A 22,935-nucleotide genomic window follows, 5' to 3' on the forward strand; every position below is an offset into this window, starting at 1 on the left:
CTGCGTCATCTCCTACAATACACACTACAGGCTTTCAGGGTGTGGGGGAGTGACTCACCGTCCAGTCAGTGAAGAAGTAAGCTGTTGGTCCAGTCACGTATAATCTCCTTGAACACACACACACACACAAACACACACACACACACACACGGTTACCTGTTATAAAATTATGTATTCTTAATTAAAATGTTGAGAACCAGAAAGCTAGTTATCAATTTGCGATTATTCACTGGATAAATCAGTCTTGTATAAGGAGCTTAGACACTTATTAAGGTAGGGCGGACAGGTGATCGATTTATTACCTCGGCTCTTTCATTTTATCCTCGATCTCTCTTTTTCTCCTTCCTTTCCACAACTGTTGCCATATCTACTACTTTTCACTAGCGGCGACATCTATCTGTACATTGCCTTTTAAATAAATGGCAGATACAATGAACACTCAAGAAAACATCTTTACGTGATGCAATCTTTATGTATTGATCTTCCAAAGTATTTAAATATCCCGCGCTGGATGTTGCATCATTGCTAAGGGCAGGGATTTTGGTCTTGGCCAATCACAACGTAGGAAGCTCCTTACTGCGCCTCTGATTGGCCGGCGGGGCGCATGACGTCACGCTCCCAGGCCTGAGACGCATCAGCTGTGCCGTGCATGCCTCAGCAGCCTCGCGCCCCCCGCCACGACAATGGAGTTTTACAAGGGTCTCAAAGGTAATCCTCGCGTCACGGGGCGGCGGCGGGTGGTGGTGGTGGCCGCGGTGCCGGGCGGCTGGCGGGAAGGCCGGGCAGTGTGTGGTTGTGGTGTGGCAGGGGTGAACAGCAGCCATGGGTCTCCTCCTCCTCCAGGGTGGGTCATCATGGCACGCACGAGACGGGGTGACTTAATTTTTATCGCGCTCCAGATAACAAGGCGATGGCAGCCATAGCTAAGTGGAGCGGTTGGTGTATAAGGGGCTCCAGAAAAAGGCCACTGTCCCTAGCGGCGCCGGGGCACTGCCTTGGCGGCGGCGTGCTGTGCCTTTACTAGCGTCAACCCCGTAAATATAGCAGGGTGTTACTGACACGAGGGTGGCCACCTCATGTGAAGGTAATACTTACAATATGGATTCTTTTTTGGTCCCTGAATGCAATGCAGCAACAAATGACTTCTGGAAAATAAGAGGGGGGTTGAGGGGGCCGAAGCCCCTCCCGTCAGGGGGGCTGTGGGGGGGCAAAGCCCTTATGTTATGGAGGTCGAGGGGGGCGAAGCCCTTCCATAAGGTGGTCGAGGGGGGCGAAGGCCCCATTAAGGGGGTCAAGAGGGGCAAAGCCCCCCTCATTATATAGGTTTTGTCAGGTTACGTTATTTTAAAATTTTTCGGTATCTGGTGTGGGCCAATGGAAATGCACAGCGCTGGATGAGATAAAGTGGCGGTGGGGGGGGTCCACTACACGGGCTGGTGGTAACAGGTGGGAGCTTTGAAAAGTCAATTATTTAGTGTTTTCCAGAAATAATAATAAAAAGCATAATTTTGTCCAGAAATAAGCAGTCACTGTCACAAAAATAGTAGACTGCCCTCTCTTCAATAATCCTTGTATGGCACGCCAAAGTCCAATGGTAGTATTCCAACTTATTTGCCGAGGTGCTCAGGTAACAGCTACACTTAATTGACATGTATGCTGAGTTGCTGCTTGGTAAATGGCACTCCCCCCACGTATCCTTATAGAATTCCCATCACTAATTAGTTTGTGAAGGCCTCCTCCACCAGACAGTGATGTGTGCATAATTGTATGGTTTATCAGAAGTACTACAAGCTAATATTTGTACAATAGTATGGTTAATTAAGATTTAGCTTGACAAACTAATATTTATAACATGTTTTGGCCTAACTTGGAAAAAGTGCATGGGATTATAAAAGGTATGTTGTTTAAATGTTGGTTTTCAGACAAAAGCCAATGTTTATGTTAATTATAAATACTAAAGCAAAACAACCTTCACAAAACACCAGTGAGGTGCAGAATGTTAAGCTCGTATGTTGGGTTGGGTTGTTTTGTTTAAGTTATGTAGATAGTATTAGGTTAGTGGCAGGTTTGGCTTTTGTTTATATGCATGAATTATGGGTAATTTATACTTGATTGTACATCAGGTCGAGTCAAGTTCATTAGTTCATTATGTCTGCATAAAACAATTATCATACAAATCCTTAAATTTCTTTATAGCCAATTTGACATGCAGTCTCCATGGGGGTCAGTGTGTCTAGCTATGAATCTGCAGGCCTGGGTTCGTATCCTAGCCTGGGCGGTCACCTTGCCGTTAACCCGGCTGTTCCTCCTCCTCTTTTTGCAGGTTAATAAAATGGGTACCTGGGGAAACCTGGCAAAGGTAAACTGTGGTAACCTGGATATCACACTGGCCCTTTGTCCCTGGGTACTGGTAATAGGTTCATGGCCGCCACGGGCTCGAGGGCCAGTAGGACGGAGATGAGCACCGAGGCCACATGTAGCTATAGTGAATGTCCCCAACTTTACTTTTACCTTTGATAGTATTTCAGGTGAAGATTAATATTAGGACTACCACCATACTTCATAGGCATTCATTCATCGAGATGCAGATTTTTCCTCTTTGGGATGATTTAATTAAAGTTATGAATTAATAAAGAATAAAAAAGCCACCAGTCTCAGCAGCTGCAGAGTAGCAACAGCAGCAGCACTGTGCTGAGAGGGGAAAGATAGGAAGGGGAGGCTAAAACAATATTAAAAAATAACCCTGCCTGAATCATTACAACTTTAGGATCAAAAAAGGGCAGAGTTCATCCTTTGAAAGGTTACAGATGTATATTCCTCTGTCTTTTAGACAAGCCAGTTTTGAATTTCAGATAATAGATTCTCACCCTGCATTAGGATGGTCATATAGTTGTGCTGAGGAAGTCTGCAGCACCACAGGCCAGGCTAACACAGTAGTAATTAAATGCTTTTTAATTTTCCTTGCACACAGCATCTGACTGGGCTGCCCTCCTGCCCTTTGGTGTTGCCTGTGTGGCCGTTGGATTTGGTGCCAAGATCCTCTTTGACAAACAGGTAAACTATCAGGGAGCCAGAAAGCTCATTGTTATAGTACGGCAGTATTTTTTTGCTATCGAGTATTACTCCTCTTCTGGGAGACAGAGAATTTACAGCAGTTACATTCCGTGTTTAATTCTTCCAAAAGGTTATATTTTGATGGCAAATATGCAAAATATATTAGATTCTTTTCAAATTAATTTCCATCAGTCACAAACTGAGTGTACTCATAATTGCAGCCACAAAATATGAATCCAGTTAGTTATATTTAATTCTATTGTCAGTGGCCTAGTGGCCATTTGTTTAGTAATTGTTGAGAAAATCATATCTGAGAAGCTCACTTGAGCTTTTGGAAAAATGAAGCTGGGGAAGTGGAATGAATATATTAGAAGGTAACCTGTGACCCTTAAACCTAATATCTTGGGTTGCTGTTGTACACAGACTTAATCTGCTCTGTCCAAGCATTTATCTTCATGCCCTCCACAAGAGTTTAATTTATCATTAAAAAATATGTAGTTTGATTCTGAAAACTTTTTGCAAAGATTTGCTTTCTTTTTATTATATATCTGCAGTCTTTTCTAATGTTAGGTAAGAGTCCTCTGTGTTTGTTCATTGCTGCATCACACACAGTAAGTCTTTCTTTGCTGTTACTCTGTCCCAGTTTGGCACACCGGTGAATCCCTCCATCCGCAAGGGTGAGTCAAAAGTGGTGGACTCGGTGGACATTGAGGACCTGGGGAACAAGGCGGTGTTCTGCAGGTGCTGGCGGAGCTCAAAGGTAAGGGGTTGGTTTAAGAGAAGGATGGGTGTAAAGAGTAAAATATAGCACCTTAACCCGAGAACGGCGACAGACCTCTATTGAGGCTTGCCCGAGGAGAGGCAACAAGCCTCAATTGGAATGCGTACAGAAACCGTGCCAGCAAGTCTAGATGGCTGAAAATTGGACTGGATCATGTAGTATATGGTAACACTCAGTAGGACTACCCAATATCGCCCTGGCCCCCCCACCCCCCCCCACCCGCCCCCACCCCCAGCCGGCAGCAGACCCCCTCACCCTACCCTCACGGGCAGCTTCAGCAACACCATGCTCTAAATTTAGATTTATTGTATATGTTATTCTGTAATTATCATTTTTTATATGTTACACTAATGAAACTTATAAAAATAATTAAAAAAATATAAAATAATAATAAAATAAAGTAAAAAAAAACAAAAAAAAAACTCGTCATATTATTAATTGGAGTCCAAAATGAACTACTTTGAATAATATGACGTGTACGTGCTAGGTGTCATTTACGCTCACGTCCCTCGTCTTGCCTCGTCAAGCATAGTCCTCCCTCGCACGTCCCAGGGATCGCCAGCAGGGGTTAAAGTAAGCCAGTACGCAGTGGTACGCCTTACCAGTAAGAGATATACAGCCGTCTACAGCCGTTACACAGGAGTATGCTTTTGAAGACACAACTTTCACCCCTGGCTACCTACCAGGCGATAGGATTTGTTTGTAAACATGAAACGCTCGTATTGCAAAGTAGCTCATTATATTTGGCGGATTTCTAGCGGATTTGGATACCCAATCTAGCGCATTTTCATCCATCAGAGTTGACAGCACTGCCTGAGTGGCTTGTGTTCTCAGTTTCTCACGGGTTCTGGACAAGACGAGTGGCGGCCAGTGTCGCGTGCACAGGGGTATGCTGTACTGGGAAGAGATATACAGCCGTCTACAGCCGGTATGCAGGGGTATGCTTTTAAAGACAGTACCGGCAAGAATCTAATATTACTTTCACCTGTGGTTGCCAGCGCTCGGCTAAATCCCATTTATTGACCGCTGCCACAGCTATACAAATAAGTTTAGAACGTTTTGGTTTTCACTGTCGTATGCGCTCCAATATTCCAAAGGTGCTGAGATACTGTTTTTCCAATTCAGGGATCTTTTGGTCAACCAGTCGCCTGACAATGGCTGTCCAACCCTGGGATCGCTTTTCTCGGGTTAACTGAGCTTGAAAAAGTAGAGCAGCTTAATCATGATTTTATTTCCTTAGTGTCAAAGCAGATTAATAAAGGATGCTGAGGCAAAAAGTATGTGATAGCCAGGAAAGGGTGTGGTCATACTAAGGTCAGTTTTATGACTACTCGGACCACCCCTTTGGACCCACCTCTTGCCATAAGAATACCCTGAACCTTAGCTACTGACTGGCGGGGCTATTCAAGGATATATATGATGGGAGTTTAATTATGCTGCCTATTGATTCTACATTCTGACTTAATTCTTGCTACAGATTATTGTTCCTCTTCTGACATTATTCTCTTGTAAACCTTTCATTTGTATTTCACTTGGTGGCCCATCTTTTCAGTGTTGGCTTGCTGTCGACTGTCTCTCATCTGTGATTCTATCGATACTGTATCTTTTCACAGTTCCCTTACTGTGACGGCAGCCACAACAGCCACAACAACACCTCTGGGGACAATGTGGGGCCACTCATCATCAAGAAGAAAGAATGAAGAGTGACAACACTCCTTCAGATTGGCAGCCGAGTTATTGTGTTATTTTTCTGTACATACACTGGGACAGTGATGCAGCTGACCCTCTGATGGCACTGTTCACATGATGTGGCACTATTTAAAATATTCTCATTCCATAATGGATTCTCATTCTTAAAAGATTATCCTTGGGAATACAGCTTGAAAGTCTGATGCATTTCTAACTAGGTTATGCATTTTGGAATATTCACTACAATATAAACATTTTTGCAGTAATGCTTCAAGATGCAAGTATATATATCTAGATGTCAAAAATTTATTCTTCATAACACAAAATAAGTATGTACTTCATCAGGACAAAAAAAATGAATAATCAAAATACCTCAGACAAGCCTGTGTTCCTGAGCATGATTTGGCTGTGCTATGAATAATGTTATTACTGAATGTAAGATATTGTGTTGCGACAATAACAATGTGCCATGTGAATTTTATGGAGCAAAAATAAAAGTTTAATTTCAGCTTCCTTTTGTAATGCACTCACCAATATGACAAATGAAACCCTAAAAGATTTGAGCACTAAATGAAAGCACTTAGGTTGGTTTTGTTGTGTAAGCATATGAGCAACTATCCTGAAATGCAATAATAGCCATATCCTAACCAAGTCATGCTTACATTTTATAGTTTTGTCCTGGGTTGAACTATATGGGTACTTCTGAGTCATTGATAATGTTTTTTGAATATGATATATACCATTGCTATGAATACCATATAGCTTGTGGCTGGGGCAAGTCAGCCGATCCTTCTGGGACGAATTTGGGATGGACGGAGCAGCTGTGTGGGAGCATGCTTTGGGGGGGACCATCGGGAATATGGGCAGCAAGTGAGTGAAGCGACGCACCCCTGGGAATATGTTCTCCATTAGTTAGTATGAATGTATATGTGAATCAATTATGCCAGTAAGTCATCTTCGCCCTATTCCATTATTTGCTTGAGAAATTTGTTGGTTGCTACCTCAAGCTGTTGAGTGATATTATTCTGCCTTCGTATGTGGCTATTCTATAGTTTACAGTATTTTGTTTTTGTGGCAGTAATCTAAGTTTCGACAATAACACCATATGCATTTCCTTGTACATAGTAGTAAGTGGAAGTATGCATGCATGAGAATATAGGGCATCTAGGGAGGACAGTATGTAATGACAACATGAGAATGCTATTTATTCCAGTTATTAGTGACTTTTCTATCACATCCAATCATATGAATTATATAAATGACAGAATTTGAAAGCTATCAGGCATGGAGAGGTTTGATAATGTTTGGATGAGAGTTGCTAATGAGGAGGAAAGCTCAGAAGTAAAGGAGACCGTAAAAGAATCAAAGGTAAGAAACACCCAGAGAACAGGCAGAGAGATGCCTTGGTTTTATTACAAAGGCTGAGGAGTTTAGTGTTTATGGAGAGAAAGTGAGAAGGGTGAAAAAGAAAGTATTAGCAGTTTGACAGTGACATGCTCACGAAGATGGTGTGTGTTAAAACGCTGGAAATAAACTCTTACATTGTGGAGACCAAGTTATGCAAGAATGTCAATGTCCAGGTGGAAAATGGTAAATATAGATGATATGGAAGAGAAAGCAAGGATGAAATGGGAGAAGTACTGAAGGTAGTGAAGTTATCATTAATATGTAACTAGGGGGATGTAGTGAATGGTGTGAGGGAGGAAATAAACATTAAACTAAAGATCAGGGGAAGGGAAACGAGAGAGCACAGTGGCATACATTTTCCCACGGATGAGGGCTTGTAATGAAGGTGAATACATTAAGAAGCTGACAGCCATGGCTAGTATGGCCTTCATGAAAAGAAACAAAGATCAAGAGAAAACGAAGAGCATCAGCCAAGATGGTCCATTGCCTGACATTTAATGTACAAGAGTACCTATGTAAAGTTGGGGCTGCCCTTCGTAAAAGATAGAAGAGAGGGGTGTGGCATGATTGCAGTGTGCAGGGCGGTGAAGAGAGGAGACAAATGAAAGAGACTGTTTGTATACAATGGGGCAGCAATTAGGGGACGTGAAAGGAAGTTTACATGGATATTCAGACCACACAGACCCTATGGTTCAGACTAATGGTCTGTCCATAAAACCTAAGTGAAATGGCATCAGAGCTAATGACAATCTAGTCTGCATTTTCACTTAAGCAAATATTAAGGCGAATAAAGTGGCAATAGGGCTTGTTTTGAAGGAAAGTTGAAAGACTCAATATATTAAGGAGGCAGTGGCTGAGTGGTTAGCGTGCCGGACTAGACGCTACACCGGTACCGCGCTCTGGATAATGCGGGTTCAAATCCGCCGCTACCACCTGGGATTTTTCAGCCACCGTCGAGTGGCCTAAGACTACCCACATGCTGTCCTGAAAACCACTTATCAACTCGTACTTTAGAGGAATTATGTTAACTGTCCAAGTGAAATCAAGAATGAGCTCCGGGGGAAGCATGAGCCAAGAATACTTGCCTGCGCCATGACGGGCTCGGGCCGACTACAAACTTAAGAGATTACATGTAGGGCGTAGCTTACTTTCTGCACATCACAACCAATACACACACACACACACACCAAACACAAAGAAGGGACCAGCGTACGTGTTGGCCAGCCATAAATCCTGCAAGGTGACACAAGTTGGGAGGAACTATGAGAAAATAAGCAAGGTGGAGCACTAATTTAAAAGTCTGAGGCAATTTAATAATTATCCTCTATGACGCTGCTCGCGCGCGCGCGCGCGTGTGTGTGTGTGTGTGTGTGTGTGGCGAAGCGTAACTATTTCTGTGAGGCGAAGTTTGCTTTGAACTCAGGAAGCGAGGAAGTTAGGCGCGACTTTTCAGATTCATCGGAGGTCAGATAAAGGAAGGAGAACGTTGTGTAATCATTACCTTCCCTGAACGATACTCAGAGACGTTGATTAAGGGTCAGTCATAGTTAAGGGAAGTCACTAGGTTTAATTGCCCTGGGAAGGTGTGTGTGTGTGTGTAGGATGAGAATGAGTGGGTACTTGCGTGTTATGATAGGAAAAAAATAAAATGATGTAGGTAAGAGAAAATGGATTGATTAATATACTGAAAAGTGTGTGGGATGAAGAAGAAACCGCGGAAATGAGGGAAAAAAAGTATTTGTATGGGAAAAAAAATAATAGGGGTGTGGGCTGCAGAGCGTAAATAGGGAAATGTAAAAAGTGTATGTAAAAAAATAAAAAAATATATGTAGGTAGTGGAAAGATGGACAGCTTAATATATTGAAAAGCGTGTGGGATGAAGAAAAGACCGTGTAAGCAGGGACAAAAAGAATATTTGTATGGGGAAAATAATAGGGTGTGTGGGGGTTGAATAGCGTCAATAGGAAAAAAAAAGAAAAAAAAGGAGTAGCGTTATATGGGAGTGGAGGGAGGAAGAGTCTCAGAGTATATCGGCAGAGGAATGGAAGGAGAGGAGTGTGTGTCTGTGTGTGTGTGTAATAAGGAGACTTAACCCAGTAGAAGCAGGGATCATGTTTCTTAATGGTCCCTCTAAGCGAGAAAAATGAGAAAAAAATCATCACTCACACAAACCATCTCATAATATATATCAACGCATTTGTGATCAGTTTATGTATCATCTATTTTGGGGGGTTTATATCATGGCACAAATTTGGCCCGTCGCTGCTACACGATAAAGCCACAAATTTGGCCCTTCGCTGCTACCGGGTTAAGTGTGAAGGGTGATGGAAGGGTGCATTGGAGAAGACAGTGGCGCTCTTAGCCCCTTCAGAAGGCAACCGAAGCCCCTGTTTCGTCATGTCTCCAACAGAAAACCGGAGGATCAATAAATTCCGACAGGAGCGACATGACAAAAAAAAAAAAAAAAAGAAAAGCGGCAGGCGAAAAAAGTAATGAAAAGCAATGCCGTGTCTCGTCGGGAAGACAATAAAAAAAGACTTCGGGAACGCAAAAACCTAGAACAACAAGTAACCAAAACGATTCAGCACGTATAGTACCTCTTGTCGCTATGGTAGAAGAGAGAGAAAGAGAGGGAAATAGGAAAGCGGTATACGAAAAAAGCAATACAGCGTCTCGTACAGAAGATAAAAAATGACTTCAGGAACACATAACCGAGAACATCACGTAACCGAAGCCATTCAACACGTATCGTTATGGAAGAAGAAAAATAGAAAGAAAGAGAGGAAACTAGTAAAGCGGTATATGAAAAAAAAAAAACAATGCAGCGTCTCGTACGGAAGAAAAAAAATGACTTCAGGAACGCAAAACTGAGAACATCACGTAACTAAAATGATTCAGCACGTATAATACCTCTTGTCGTGATGGTAGAAGAGGGAGAAAGAGAGAGGGGAAACTAGGAAAGCGGTATACGAAAAAAAACTGCAGCGTCTCGTACGGAAGATAAAAAATGATATCAGAAACGCAAAACTGAGAACATCACGTAACCGAATCGATTCAACACGTATAGGCTACCTCTTGTCGTCATGGAAGAAGAGAAATAGAAAGAAAGAGAGAGGGGAAACTAGTAAGCGGTATACGAAAAAAACTGCAGCGTCTCGTAGGGAAGATAAAAAAATTACTTCGGAAACATAAAACTGAGAAATCACGTATAGTTAGTACCTCTTGTCGCTATGGTAGAAGAGAGAGAGAGAGAGAGAGAGAGAGAGAGAGAGAGAGAGAGAGAGAGAGAGAAAATGGTATACCGGGAGTGGTCAGACTGCGAGGAAAAGCGAAAAGGCGAGAAAATCCAGACGAAACATTCTGGGAAGAGTCGCTCTGCTCCCCTCGCAAGCCTCGTAATGGATGTCGCCGTACCAATCAGCCAAAGATTTGAACTTCTTATTGAAACTCCGAGTCGGTGAATGACGGGGAAAAAACGTTCTATTGCTACAGAAAACAATGCGCAAAACTTTTGGGAATAGTTATTTTCATCGACACAAATTGACGGGAATTGATGGAGGCTGACTGTTGGGAATCCTTGGAATTGGTGGGGGGGGGGAGGAAGGGGAGGTGGAGGTACTGGAGGAAAGGAAGGAGGGAGGGAAGGAGGGTAAGCGTTATGTCCCTCCTCCCGTCTATTTCCTCTCCCCCGCCACGCAGAAAGGAAATATTATGGAGTAACTTTGCCCAGGAACAAGAAGAGTGACGCCGCGGAGGTCTTTCACGCTGCCTCGCTTACTTCTCCCAGCCTGCATATTGGTGTTCCCTCTGAAGACAATACGGTAAAGAGTACTCGTAAGGATTAATAACGTCCCGAGCAGTCGTAGATGTAAGGGACGGTCACGCTGGAATGAGAGCTGGGGGAAAGCGACCATTAGAGGAAGAAAAAAGGACACCTCCCTCTGAAAACGCCTGTGCTAATGTTTCGATAAGCACCCATCAAGGAGAAAAACAGTGCCTCCATTCATTAATACCGTCAGGATGATTGTAATGAGAGGGACAGTATACTTCCAATAAAGCTCCCTCTAAAAACGCCTGTGCTAATGTTTCGATATGCGCCCATCAAGGAGAAAAACATTACCTCCATTCATTAATACCGTCAGGATGATTGTAATGAGAGGGACAGTATACTTCCAATAAAGCTCCCTCTAAAAACGCCTGTGCTAATGTTTCGATAAGCGCCCATCAAGAAGAAAAACAGTGCCTCCATTCATTAATACCGTCTGGATGGTTGTAATGAGAGGGACCAATAAACAGGAATATGAGAGGTGGAATGGCATCAAGAAACAAGCAAGTAAGACAACTCCATATTCGCTCCTTAAACAATATAAACATTACATCCATTCATTAAGAACCTTCCGGGTAATATCACTAAGAGGGACAGGAATGTGAGAGGGAAGAATGGCATAAAAAAGCAAGCAAACAGGACGCTCCCTCCAGTAACGTCTGTGATAATGGTCCTATCCGCTCACTGATAAGGTAAACAATACTTCCATGCATTAATAATCTCCAGGATGGTCTTAACGAGAGGGGGAAATAAACATGAACGTAAGAGGGAGGATGGCATCAAGAAGCAAGGAAGAAAGAATACTCCTTCCAGTAACCTTAGTGCTAATGGTTCCATGATCGCCCATTAACAAGATAAACAACACTCACATGCATTGATAACGTCCCGGATAATGAAAGGGACAAAGAAACAGGGATGTGAGGGGGAATCGCATCGAGGCACAAGCAAGCAAGACCACTCCCTTCAGGTATTCCCCGTGCTTAGCTCCCATATCCTCCATTACAGTAACACGATAATTAATAAACACATGCATTAGTAAGTCCCAGAGAACGAGAGGGACAAATAAACAGGGATGAGAGGGGGAATGGCATCAAGAAATAATCACGCAAGACATTTTTTTATGCCATTCTTCCCTTTCACATTCCTGTCCCTCTTAGTGATATTACCCGGAAGGTTCTTAATGAATGGAAGTAATGTTTATATTGTTTAAGGAGCGAATATGGAGTTGTCTTACTTGCTTGTTTCTTGATGCCATTCCACCTCTCATATCCCTTCAGCTGTCCTTGTGCTTAGTTCCCACACCTCCCGATGACCTCCGTGCATGCTAACAGTCGACAAAGGGATCTCAGGAGTCTTGGTTAGTCTAATGAGGAGGATAAGTAAACAGTCATGTGAGGGAGAATGGGATCAAGTTACAAGTAAGACAACTCCCTCCCACTGGCCTTCGTGTATGCTACTGGTCGACATAAGGATCTCAGGAACCTTGGATAATCTAATGAGGACAAATAAACAGGAATGAGAGGGTTAAGTCATCAGGAAACATGCAAGACAACTCCCTTCAGCTATCCCCTTTGCTTACTTCCCATACCTCCCACTGGCCTTCGTGTATGCTACCAGTCGACAAAGAATCTCAGGAACCTTGGATAATCTAATGAGGACAAATAAACAAGAATGAGAGGGTTAAGTCATCAAGAAACATGCAAGACAACTCCCTTCAGCTATCCTCTTTGCTTAGCTCTCATGCCTTCCACTGGGCTTCGTGTATGCTAACAGTCGACAAAGAATCTCAGGAACCTTGGATAATCTAACGAGGACAAATAAACAGGAATGAGAGGGTTAAGTCATCAATATACAAGCAAGACAGCTCCCTTTGCTTACCTTCCATATCTCCCGCCGGCCTCCATGTATGCTAACAGTCGACACAGGGATCTCAGGAGTCTTGGATAATCTAATGAGAAGGACAAATAAACAGGGATGTGAGGGAAAATGGCATAAAAATACAAGCAAGCAAGGCAACCACCGCACCTACTTCCCATATCTCCCACTGCCTCCATGTACGCTAACCATCGACAGACTCAGGAAGGTGGGTCGGGGCAAGGGTCCGGAAGGGTCGGGGCACAGGGTCGGGGTGCTGACGGCGCGTCCCCGGGGTTGCTGAGTGTTGCCTCCCGCCAGAACACAGCTGCCCGCCAGCCAACACGAGCCTTTGACTTATTCGGAGAGGAAGCCATGGAAACAGGCGGCTCCGGAAGGGAAAGGGTCAAGGAGGGTGTTTTAAGTCTCGGTGCAGCATCAGTTTCCCTTCTTTCCCTCCCCCTTACGAGTTCAAGGACGAGGTTTTCCCATCAGCACCACTGTGTCGCTATACTGATTTAGGTTCTCATCCGCATTAATGTTTAAACTTTTGAGCCATCTTATTGCTGTGATCGTATACCCTAAATAGCTTTAAAGAATGTTGGTTTCTTTTTCTGTAAAGTCTATGAAGTACATCTTTACATACTGAAAAAAAAGGTTGCCTGAAAAGACAGAGGTTGGTATTATGAGACACATTCACTTCCCACATCAAATACTTCTATAAGTCAAAGAGGGGCTCAATCGGGTTCTAATGCGTGTTTCTTTAGGTTCACGGTACAGAGGAAGGGGCAGACTACCACCAGGGTCATAAAACTACCCCTGGAAATGCCCACAACTCCTACGAAGGCCTTGCCAAATAGGTGAACTTGGGCGACGAACAGTTTTAAAATACGACCCGAGTACCGCCAATATTAGAGCATTTGTGCTGGTGTGCTCAGACGCTTCCGCCTCTCACATCAACTATTTCCAAAGGCCGGAAAGGAGATCAATCGGGTCCCCATGAGTTTTTTTAGGTTCATGGTACAAATGAATGGCCAAACTACCACCAGGTTCATAAAACTACCCCTGATAATCCCTAACACTCCAACGAAAGCCTTGTCAAATATGTGTGCTTGGGCGGCGAAATGTGTATAAGAATCTGATCCTTGGTTTCATCTCTTTCCGCGTCCCAGGATCAACTCTCCTTTCCGTGAATGAAGAATGAATGAACGACTCAAAAGCCTTTCCGAAGTAAGAGTATCAGCCAATAAACATGTAAAGGCTTTCCCGTGCGCCTGACCTCTTTGCTTTGTGGTGAATGAGGCCGCCGCTCTGAAGGCCTCATCTCCTTACACGACACCTTTCTCCCTCGGCTGAAGGCTTCCAACCCGCGGCAAAGATTCCGGGGGCAGCTTCACACCCTCTCGGCTCTCCCCTTAATAGAGTTACCGTCCCCGCGTCGCTGCAGTGGCTGAGGGGCGTCAATAGTGTGTGTGTGAGCGATAGAGACGCGTCAGACCTCCTCAGTCCTAAGGCTCTGCTCCGTCCCTTCTTCCTTGACCCCTCCTTCACTGGTACGTGGGTCGCCTCGCTCTAACTTGCCTCACAACTTTTTTAGGGTTATGCTGAGGCGAAATGTCAACAGTTAGTAAATAGTGTGCGTGTGGGAGTGATAAAGACGGTCATACCTCCTCCTTCCCTTCTTCCTTGACCCCCTCCCTCACTAGTACGTGCGTCGCCTCCCTCACACCTGCCTCCCAAATTCTTTTAGATTCATGTAGAGGCAAAAGGTCAACAGATTCGATAACCCTGACGCCTCGCTGGACACATCTTGAGGAGCCTGAATGTGAGTGTCCCGGGAACTTCGACTCGTATTATCAAACGTTTCGGGCTCTTGTTACGACCATTCTTGAAAGCCACAAAGGAGATAGCCTACGTCGGGTTGCCATGAGTGTTTGTTCCGTTCACGGCGCAGAAGCCTTCCAAAACTACCGCCGGGGTGAAGAAACTACCCATGGAAATCCATATAACTTCTACTTGAGCCTTGTTAAATAGAAATACTAAGGTTTCGAAGAGTTTGATAATACAGACCGAATCTTTTACAATTACATATTTTAGTTATTTTTTCTTGAACTCGATTCCGCAACAGGTCTCATAATAAATCCCAAAGCGACGCAACGACGGCCTGAACTTCAACTTTATATATAAGACGTGTATTCAGGATTAAAGGAGCGGGAATCTAAAATATGTGTTCGAAACCACTATGTCGAACACGCTATTAATTCCATCACCATCAATCTTATTAGGCCTCATTAGAAACCCCCTCAATACTACAATGAGGTGAAAACAGATGAATAGGTAAAAACAAAATAGGAGTCCCATAGCATCCCATGACCAAAACAACAAAAACAACAACAAAAAACATGCCACAAAGAATTAAACCCTTAAAAAATCCTTCTTCGTCCTCCTATAAGGGCCAATTAATAGCATGAGCATGAAGGGAAATAGCTGCGGACTATCTTTCAGTAATTGACGGGCTTCACCACAGCATCTGCCCATCACGCGAGGAGGTGGGGGAGGGGAAGGGGAAGGGGAGGGGAGGGGAAGGGGAAGGGGGAGGCCGGGGAGCGCACGTCAATCAGTGGTCCGCCTCAATGGACTTACTGACACTTCAAAACGCCGGCGGACTATTCAATTTCCAGGCAGACTTTGATGGTGGTTTGGAAGGAGTATTTTCCGCTCTTTACTTCTTTCTTTCTTTCTTCCTGCTCTCTCTCAATGCCTTCATCTTATGTCTTTATTTCTCGAGAACATCAATACACGCACTACGATGTTCTGGTTGCAGTGGAAGTTGTGGTGACCGTGGTAGTGGTGGTAGTAGTAGTAGTAGTAGTAATAGTGGTAGTGTCAGTTAACGTCAGTGATACAGTTATGGTGTTAATGATGGAGGCTGCGTGGTGTTGGTCAAGGAGACAGAGGCGCAAACAGCTATTCAGAGGTGGCCCATTATGACGCTCTGAGCAAACCACTTCAGCTCAGCCTCCAAAGCACTCGTGACCTGAATCCGCAATTAAGATTTTAGCAAGCCACTTCATTGACAAGGGTGCGTGTGAAGAGGAGGAGGAGGAGGAGGAGGAGGAGAAAAAGAGAGGAGGAGGTGGACACAAGGAAGAAGAGCCACGAATACACACACACACACACACACACACACACACACACACACACACACACACACAAACACACGACAAGGAGAAGAGGACGAGGAGGCAGAGAAAGGGCTGACGATTCCCCTCGTGCCTCCTCTCTCTCACTGGCTCTCTCCTCCACGGTATAATTAAGTGTCATCCGGAAGGTCTCAATAATCTATTAACTGATGGATGAAAGATGGACTGGGCGCCGCCATGTAAAGGGACGTAAGCCTCTCCGCGCGGACGAGAGGGAATCAGAACCTGTAACGCGTAGGAGCTTATTGGGGGGATTATAACTACTTGGGTCGTTTTCTTTTCTTTTGGAGGTGTTACTGCGTTGTTTTTTGGGGGTCGAGAAAGGGTAGAGAGGGAGGGGGAGAGGAGAGGAGAGGAGAGGATTGGAGAGGAGAGGAGGAGGAGGAGGAGAGAGAGTTTTAGTATTGCTCCCTTTCTCTTTACTTTTCTCCCTTCATCCCTTCCTTCACCTCTTTCTTTTCCTCCTCGTCTCCCTGCTCTTCCTCCTCTTCCACCTCCTCTTGCTCCTTCCTGCTTCTCCTTATCCTCCTCCTCCTCTTCCTCTTCTTCTTCCTCTTCCTCCTTTTTCTTTTTTTCTTGTCACTTCAACGTAAAAGCACCTTCGGCGATCCCTTATTTTACCTTCCCACCACCACCACCACCACCACCTTTCTCCTGTCGTCCGCAGAGGTAAAAGTTTTCTACCTGTGAATCGATCGTGGAAAAATTACACGCCAGGCAATTTTGAACGTCCGAGATCTGACGTGAAGTTGGTCATGAATAAATTAGAACATGACCAAAGCACTCCACGGCGGTTTAGGAAGTGTCTTTTTGTGTGGGTTTCAACTTCGTATAGAGTCCAGGAGTTAATGAGAAAGGGACGAAAGAGAAAGGGATGAGAAAGAGCTGGTAAGATTTGCAGTTCCAAGACTAATAAAGAGTGTAAGAGTGCATGAGAAAAGGATGAAAAAGAGTAGGTTAGATTTGCAGTTCCAAGACTAATAAGGAGTGTACGAGGGCATGAGAAAGGGATGAAAAAGACAAGGAGGGAATGTTGGAGGTTTCAAAACGTATAGAGTGTAAGAGTGAATGAGAAAACGATGAAAAGATCGGTTTAAATTTAAGGGTTTCAAGATCATTATGGAGTCAAAGAGTGAATGAAAAAAGGATGGAAAAGAGAGGCAGGTTACATTTTCAGGTTTCAAGACCAATATAGACAACGTTGCCAGATTGTCTTACTCAGCCTCTTATATTTACCGACTTCCGACCCAAAAACTGTCTCGTGGACCCCAATAAGGAGATTCACTTATAAATATCGTTAAAATAGTTAATTCCTGATGTTTCTTGGCAATAGTTAGGCGTCAGAAACCGGTAAATACTATGGTCTGAGTACGATAGTCTGGCAAGTGAATAAGAAAAAGAATGAAAATGAGCAAGTTAGATTTTCAGGTTTCAAGACCAGTATAGAGACGAGGAGTGAATGATAGAAAAAATGAAAAAGAGAAGCAGGCGAATTTACACGCTTCAAAACCAATATACTTGCATATAAAGAGAACCTCCGTTACTGATGGTTCTAAATAGCTTGTGAAATCTGAGGCATGCAGAGAAAAGTGCCGTAAAAAGGTTTGCCGCAAAAATCTTGATTCTTTCCTGACCTTCACATTTTCTTAACTTCTCTTTCTTTTTGTGATCAGTTTCTTTTGTTCGACTTGCTCCGCCTTTTCATAGTTGCAATGTCTTATTATAACCATATTCTTTGCGGGAATAAAAAAGAAAGAAAGAAAAACTAAACTAAGGCGGGTTGTTTTTCCTTTTTCTGTTTCTGTTTGAAGTGTTGTCTCGTCAGCATTGTAAAAGTCGGAAAGGGATTATATTTTTTTTTTACAGTAAAGGAAACAGTGCAGTGGAAAGAAACTAAGAAAAACACAGAAAAAGCCCGCTAATCGTTACTCCTGCACAAGCAAAACAGAAAGAATGATCAGGAGAGGTCAATTTTGGAAGGAGAGGTGTCACGACTCTCGCCCAAATTACCACCCCCACAAAACGAATCATTTCCTTTTTGACTCGAAAAAATGAACAAAACTTTCACATCTGTTAAATCACTGCCTTCATTATACGCAGAAAAAAGAAAATGCACTTCCGTCACCTTTTCTAGCCAACCTTAACGCATCATTACTCTCACCAACATTACAAAGGCTCAGGAGACTAATTATCCCAAAAGTTTATCATTTCGATGACCAACGGGTATACTTACGTGCGATGAATCTAACCAGGTAACCGAAAGACACCTCGGAGGATCGATGCGAAGCAGATAATTCCGTGTACAAGCAAAACCCAGGAGTTGGTTACTAGAGAAATTTCACTTTTGAACCAGCTAACGTTCTCCCGTCAGCCAGGTGGATCCCGACACTAGTAATTTAGCGTTCTCTGGCGCTCCCCACGTACTTAGGCTATTTTTGTAGGAGCTGAACCCAAATCAATAGCAAAAAGGTTATTCTCCAGGACTGCTTGTCCGGTGTGTATGTATAAGTATTCTGTGAGGATATAAAGATCTTCGTGAAAACAATAATTGCGCTTCTGAGCAAAAATCAACAGACAAAATATTTTCTAGGATATGAGTGTTAAATATGTATATGTATAAAGTACTCTGGGAGGATAAAAGATCTTCGTGAAAACTATTATTACATTTCTGGGCCCAAGCCCATAGAAAAAAATGTTACTCTCTAGGATTTGCACTTCGAATATATATACACAGAGTATTTAGAGAGGTAAAAATTGATTAGTCTTCGTGAAAATCGCTCTTACTACAAAGGTTAGATAAAAGATACGCTTCCTTGAGGACACACACACACACACACACACACACACACACACACACACACACACACACACACACGAGGGAACCCGAATAATTAGCAAATTAGGGAATGAGAAACAGACTGAAAGAAAGGCATATAGGTACCCGGATGAGTCGAATAACACACACACACACACACACACACACACAAAGAAACCCAAGCAATAAGTAAACTAGGGAATGAGAAACGGACTCAAGGGAAGGCATGTACGCACCAGGATGAGCCGAATAACACAACACCGAACCGTTCCAACACGGGGGTCGGAGTCTGGGAAACGTCGACGAGTTGGAGAATAATTAGGGAGGCTCCACCACCACCACCACCATCACCACCACCACCACCACCACCGCGGAGAGAGGGGCACCACAGCTTCCAAGATTCTGGGGGTTGAAAGGAAGAGCAATCATCACATGGGTTACTGCTGCTGGTCCTATTTTCGTTCTGCTTTACACCTCTCTTGCCCCTTAGCGTGGTATATCGTCACCTTCGTAAAGAAACCGCCTAAGTCATTATTTTCTACTTCTCAGGAAATCAGAAAAAAACTGTATCATCTCATTTGGCTTAAGATTTAGGCAGAAATGAAAAGGTCAATTCTAGAACACTCAAACCCTGAATGACTAAGGCAACTATACAACAATGGGCGTCACATGTTGAAAAACTGATGTAGAGAAAAACCTGGAAATCGCTGAAAAATGACTTAGGCGATTATTTTATGAGGGTGACGATATGAAACATTTACGAGGATAAGAATCGGGTTCCCGCGATTCTGGGGAATAGAACACCAATCATGCAGTCCTAGTTTCACGTATTAAGTATTTATGCGCAAGAATCAAGAGTTTATTCGTTTATAAGATATAAAGTAAGAACAAGCACGAAAAATACCATTGCTTATGTTAGGGATGTGACAGAAGACACACAATTACACAGACTGCTTGTGTTTGTTTTTGTCCTCTCTCGCCTCTTTCTCCCCTAAAAGTATTATGCATAAGTGTTTACATAGACAAGAACTATAATTTTGCATGGCTTCGAAATGCAGAATAAGAAAAATAATGCATTCCGCTGTGGCTGTTGTTTTGCTCTCTCTCACCCCTTTCTCGCGTCTCTCATTCCAAGATCTTCACGAATCAAGTATTTCCAAAGGCAAGAATCAAGATTTTTTACGATGCTGAGGCTAAAAGGAAGAACATCAATCATGCAGGTTGCTGCCGCTAGTGATGGTGGTTTTGTTTTCCCTCACTAGTCACTACGTTCTCTCGTCTCATAGCATCACGCATCAAGTATTTACACAGACGAGACTTGAGTCCTTTACAAGCTATACTCCTCACACGGGTATAAGTATTTTCTACCTCAAACAGCCGAGCTCGCGATAAGGGCAAGACATTGAGTATTGACGCAAAGACTCACACGAGGCATAAATTACACGAGACATAAATTAAGACCATGAGCTGTCATCACAAAGAAAACATAATTCGATGATTGTTAGAAGTAGAACCAGAGAGAAAAGGTCACGCACTTTAATTTTTTTTGTTCGTTGAGTCAAACTTCCCTTCTGCTTGCCTGTTTGAAATCTCTGAGTGAAAAGTTTGTGGAATATCAGAAAGGAAATGTCACCTGGCTGTAGTTTTCTCTCGCCCAGGTAAATGATTACGACGAAGGGAGAAAACCAGGTGAAGATAAGTAGCAATCACGCGTAAGAGGTATTATAGGTAGAGTTTATTGTATTTACCTTGTTGAATACGTGAATAAAGCAATATGAGAGAGAGAGAGAGAGAGAGAGAGAGAGAGAGAGAGAGAGAGAGAGAGAGAGAGAGAGAGAGAGAGAGAGAGAGAGAGAGAGAGAGAGAGAGAGAGAGAGAGAGAGAGAGAGAGAGAGAGAGAGAGAGAGAGAGAGAGAGAGAGAGAGAGAGAGAGAGAGAGAGAGAGAGAGAGAGAGAGAGAGAGAGAGAGAGAGAGATTTACATAGAAAATCAGACCACACAGACCCCATGGTCCAGACTTGGTGGTCTGTCCTTAAACCTAAGTGATTTTACATTAATCAGAAGACTCCAAAACGTTGCACTTCTACTCTAGTTGATATTAAGTTGAAGGAAGTGACGGTCGAGCTTATTTTTGAAGGAGTCAATCGTGTTACACTGGACCACTGATGGTGGGAGCTTATTCCATTTTCTCACTACAACGTTGGTGAAGAAAAATTTGGTGCAGTCTGAATTTACTTGTCTACATCTGAGTTTTACGCCATTGTTCCTCGTGCGCAAAGTGTCATCGATCATAAACAATGTTGATCTGTCTACATTCGTGAAACCATTAAGTATTTTAAAACATTCGATCAATTTTCCTCGGAGGCGACGTTTCTCAAGAGAGAACATGTTAAGGGTAGAAAGCCTTTCTTCGTAGGATTTGTTGCGCAAGGAAGGGATAATTTTCGTTGCCCGACGCTGAACACCTTCTAATTTAGCAATATCCTTTGCATGGTGGGGAGACCAAACTGTACCGCATATTCCAAGTGGGGTCTGACTAAACTGTTGTAGAGCGAGTATTTCCTCTTTATTCTTAAAGAAAAGTTTCTTTTAATGAAGCCCAACATTCTGTTCGCTTTATTTGCTGCATCGATGCATTGCTGTGAGAATTTGAGGTTTGACGCTATTTTGACCCCCAAGTCCTTGACGCATTGAACGCTTTTGAGTTTAACGCCGCGCATTTCGTAATCAAACTTCTTATTCCTCGTTCCAACTTGAAGGACCTGGCACTTGTCTACGTTAAAGGGCATCTCCATCTATCCGACCAAGTTGAAATTTGTGCAAATCCTCTTGGAGGCTTTGCCTGTCTTCGTCAGTGAGAGAGAGAGAGAGAGAGAGAGAGAGAGAGAGAGAGAGAGAGAGAGAGAGAGAGAGAGAGAGAGAGAGAGAGAGAGAGAGAGAGAGACAGAGAGAGAGAGAGAGAGAGAGAGAGAGAGAGAGAGAGAGAGAGAGAGAGAGAGAGAGAGAGAGAGAGAGAGAGAGAGAGAGAGAGAGAGAGAGAGAGAGAGAGAGAGAGAGAGAGAGAGAGAGAGAGAGAGAGAGAGAGAGAGAGAGAGAGAGAGAGAGAGAGAGAGAGAGAGAGAGAGAGAGAGAGAGAGAGAGAGAGAGAGAGAGAGAGAGAGAGAGAGAGAGAACGAGAGAGAGAGAGAGAGAGAGAGAGAGAGAGAGAGAGAGAGAGAGAGAACGAGAGAACGAGAAAAAAGAACAAGAGAACAAGAACTAGAGAACGAGAGAACGAAAACGAGAGAACATTAACGAGATCAAGAACCAGAGAGAGAGAGAGAGAGAGAGAGAGAGAGAGAGAGAGAGAGAGAGAGAGAGAGAGAGAGAGAGAGAGAGAGAGAGAGAGAGAGAGAGAGAGAGAGAGAGAGAGAGAGAGAGAGAGAGAGAGAGAGAGAGAGAGAGAGAGAGAGAGAGAGAGAGAGAGAGAGAGAGAGAATTCGTAAAAAGACTAAGAAAAGGTCAACTCGTCACCGGTGAGGGTCTTGTCTTTATACGAGGCGAAATCAGGGTAGGGAAGGAGGTCATTGCGAGGGGCAGGCGGCCGGCCCATGCAGGTGCGACAGGTCACTCACTCAAGGGCGGGTGAGGCGGAGGGGAGCCATTCCGGGCCATTTCACGCCGGGGAGAGAGAGCGAGAGTGAAGGGAGAGAAGCATGGAGGTAATAAGAAGAGTGGCCCGCTGCTCTCCAAAAAGGTATAGTATCGTTAAGTCTGTTTATATGTCTGTCTGTCTGTCTGTCTGTTTCTGTCTCTAGGTTTCTCTGTGTCTTTAGGTCTCTGTCTGTTTGCTTGTCTGTCTGTCTATCTCTTGCTATGTCTAGTTTTTTGTGTCTATAGGCTTCTTTTTGTTTCTGTCTGTCTGGTTGTCTGTTTCGAGGTCTGTCTGTCTCTTTGTCTCTTTGTTTCTGTGTCTCAAGGCCTCTGTTTTGTGTCTGTTTCTGTTTGTCTGCCTGTCTGTATGTAGGTATGTATGTCTGTATGCCTGTGTCTGTATGCCTCTCTCTCTCTCTCTCTCTCTCTCTCTCAAGACGCATCCTAAGGGGTCATTTTAGGTCAGGGGAAGACTATCATCCAAGTATCGCAGGAGGATAGAAGGAAGAGGAAGAGCAGGAGGAGGAGGAGGAGGAGGAGGAGGAGTAGAAGTAGGAGGCTGAGGAAGATGGAAGAGGTGAAGGAGGAAGAAGAGGAGGAAGAGGAGGAAGCTGATCCATCTTGAGCCAGTCATGATGGAGGGGAAGGCAGTATGGCTCCTCTCCTCTCCTCT

The 22,935-nt window shown here is 43.7% G+C and overlaps 1 protein-coding gene and 1 long non-coding RNA gene across 3 annotated transcripts in view; one reads left to right on the forward strand and one right to left on the reverse strand.

Annotated features, from left to right (window-relative positions):
* Positions 1-544: 544 nt before the first annotated feature.
* On the forward strand, positions 545-6,032 carry LOC127000232 (CDGSH iron-sulfur domain-containing protein 1-like). 2 transcript variants are annotated; one of them, XM_050863683.1, is made up of 4 exons: positions 545-708; positions 2,972-3,054; positions 3,698-3,814; positions 5,449-6,032. In XM_050863683.1, exons 1-4 carry the CDS (start codon positions 684-686, stop codon positions 5,533-5,535), a joined length of 312 nt encoding a protein of 103 aa, XP_050719640.1. In that variant the 5' UTR covers positions 545-683; the 3' UTR covers positions 5,536-6,032. The 2 variants fall into 2 exon arrangements, with proteins under 2 accessions (XP_050719640.1, XP_050719641.1); XM_050863684.1 differs by lacking the exon at positions 545-708 and adding an exon at positions 765-844.
* Positions 6,033-6,128: 96 nt separating this feature from the next.
* The window catches only part of LOC127000235 (uncharacterized), a 153,091-nt gene continuing 136,284 nt past the window's right edge, over positions 6,129-22,935 (reverse strand). Inside the window, exons 4-6 of the long non-coding RNA XR_007753840.1 lie at positions 18,866-19,031; positions 12,636-12,705; positions 6,129-6,414 (exon numbers count right to left, since the gene is read on the reverse strand). This is a non-coding gene — a long non-coding RNA (uncharacterized LOC127000235). The remainder of the gene's footprint in view (positions 6,415-12,635; positions 12,706-18,865; positions 19,032-22,935) is intronic.

Source organism: Eriocheir sinensis, chromosome 18, assembly GCF_024679095.1.
Source record: "Eriocheir sinensis breed Jianghai 21 chromosome 18, ASM2467909v1, whole genome shotgun sequence".
In the NCBI taxonomy this organism is placed as follows: Eukaryota; Metazoa; Arthropoda; class Malacostraca; order Decapoda; family Varunidae; genus Eriocheir; species Eriocheir sinensis.

Coding starts and splice junctions, on each gene's coding strand:
- LOC127000232 (XM_050863683.1), top strand. CDS start 684: ATGGAGTTTTACAAGGGTCTCAAAG. Junction 3,055..3,697: donor AGATCCTCTTTGACAAACAG/GTAAACTATCAG, acceptor ACTCTGTCCCAG/TTTGGCACACCGGTGAATCC. Junction 3,815..5,448: donor GGTGCTGGCGGAGCTCAAAG/GTAAGGGGTTGG, acceptor ATCTTTTCACAG/TTCCCTTACTGTGACGGCAG.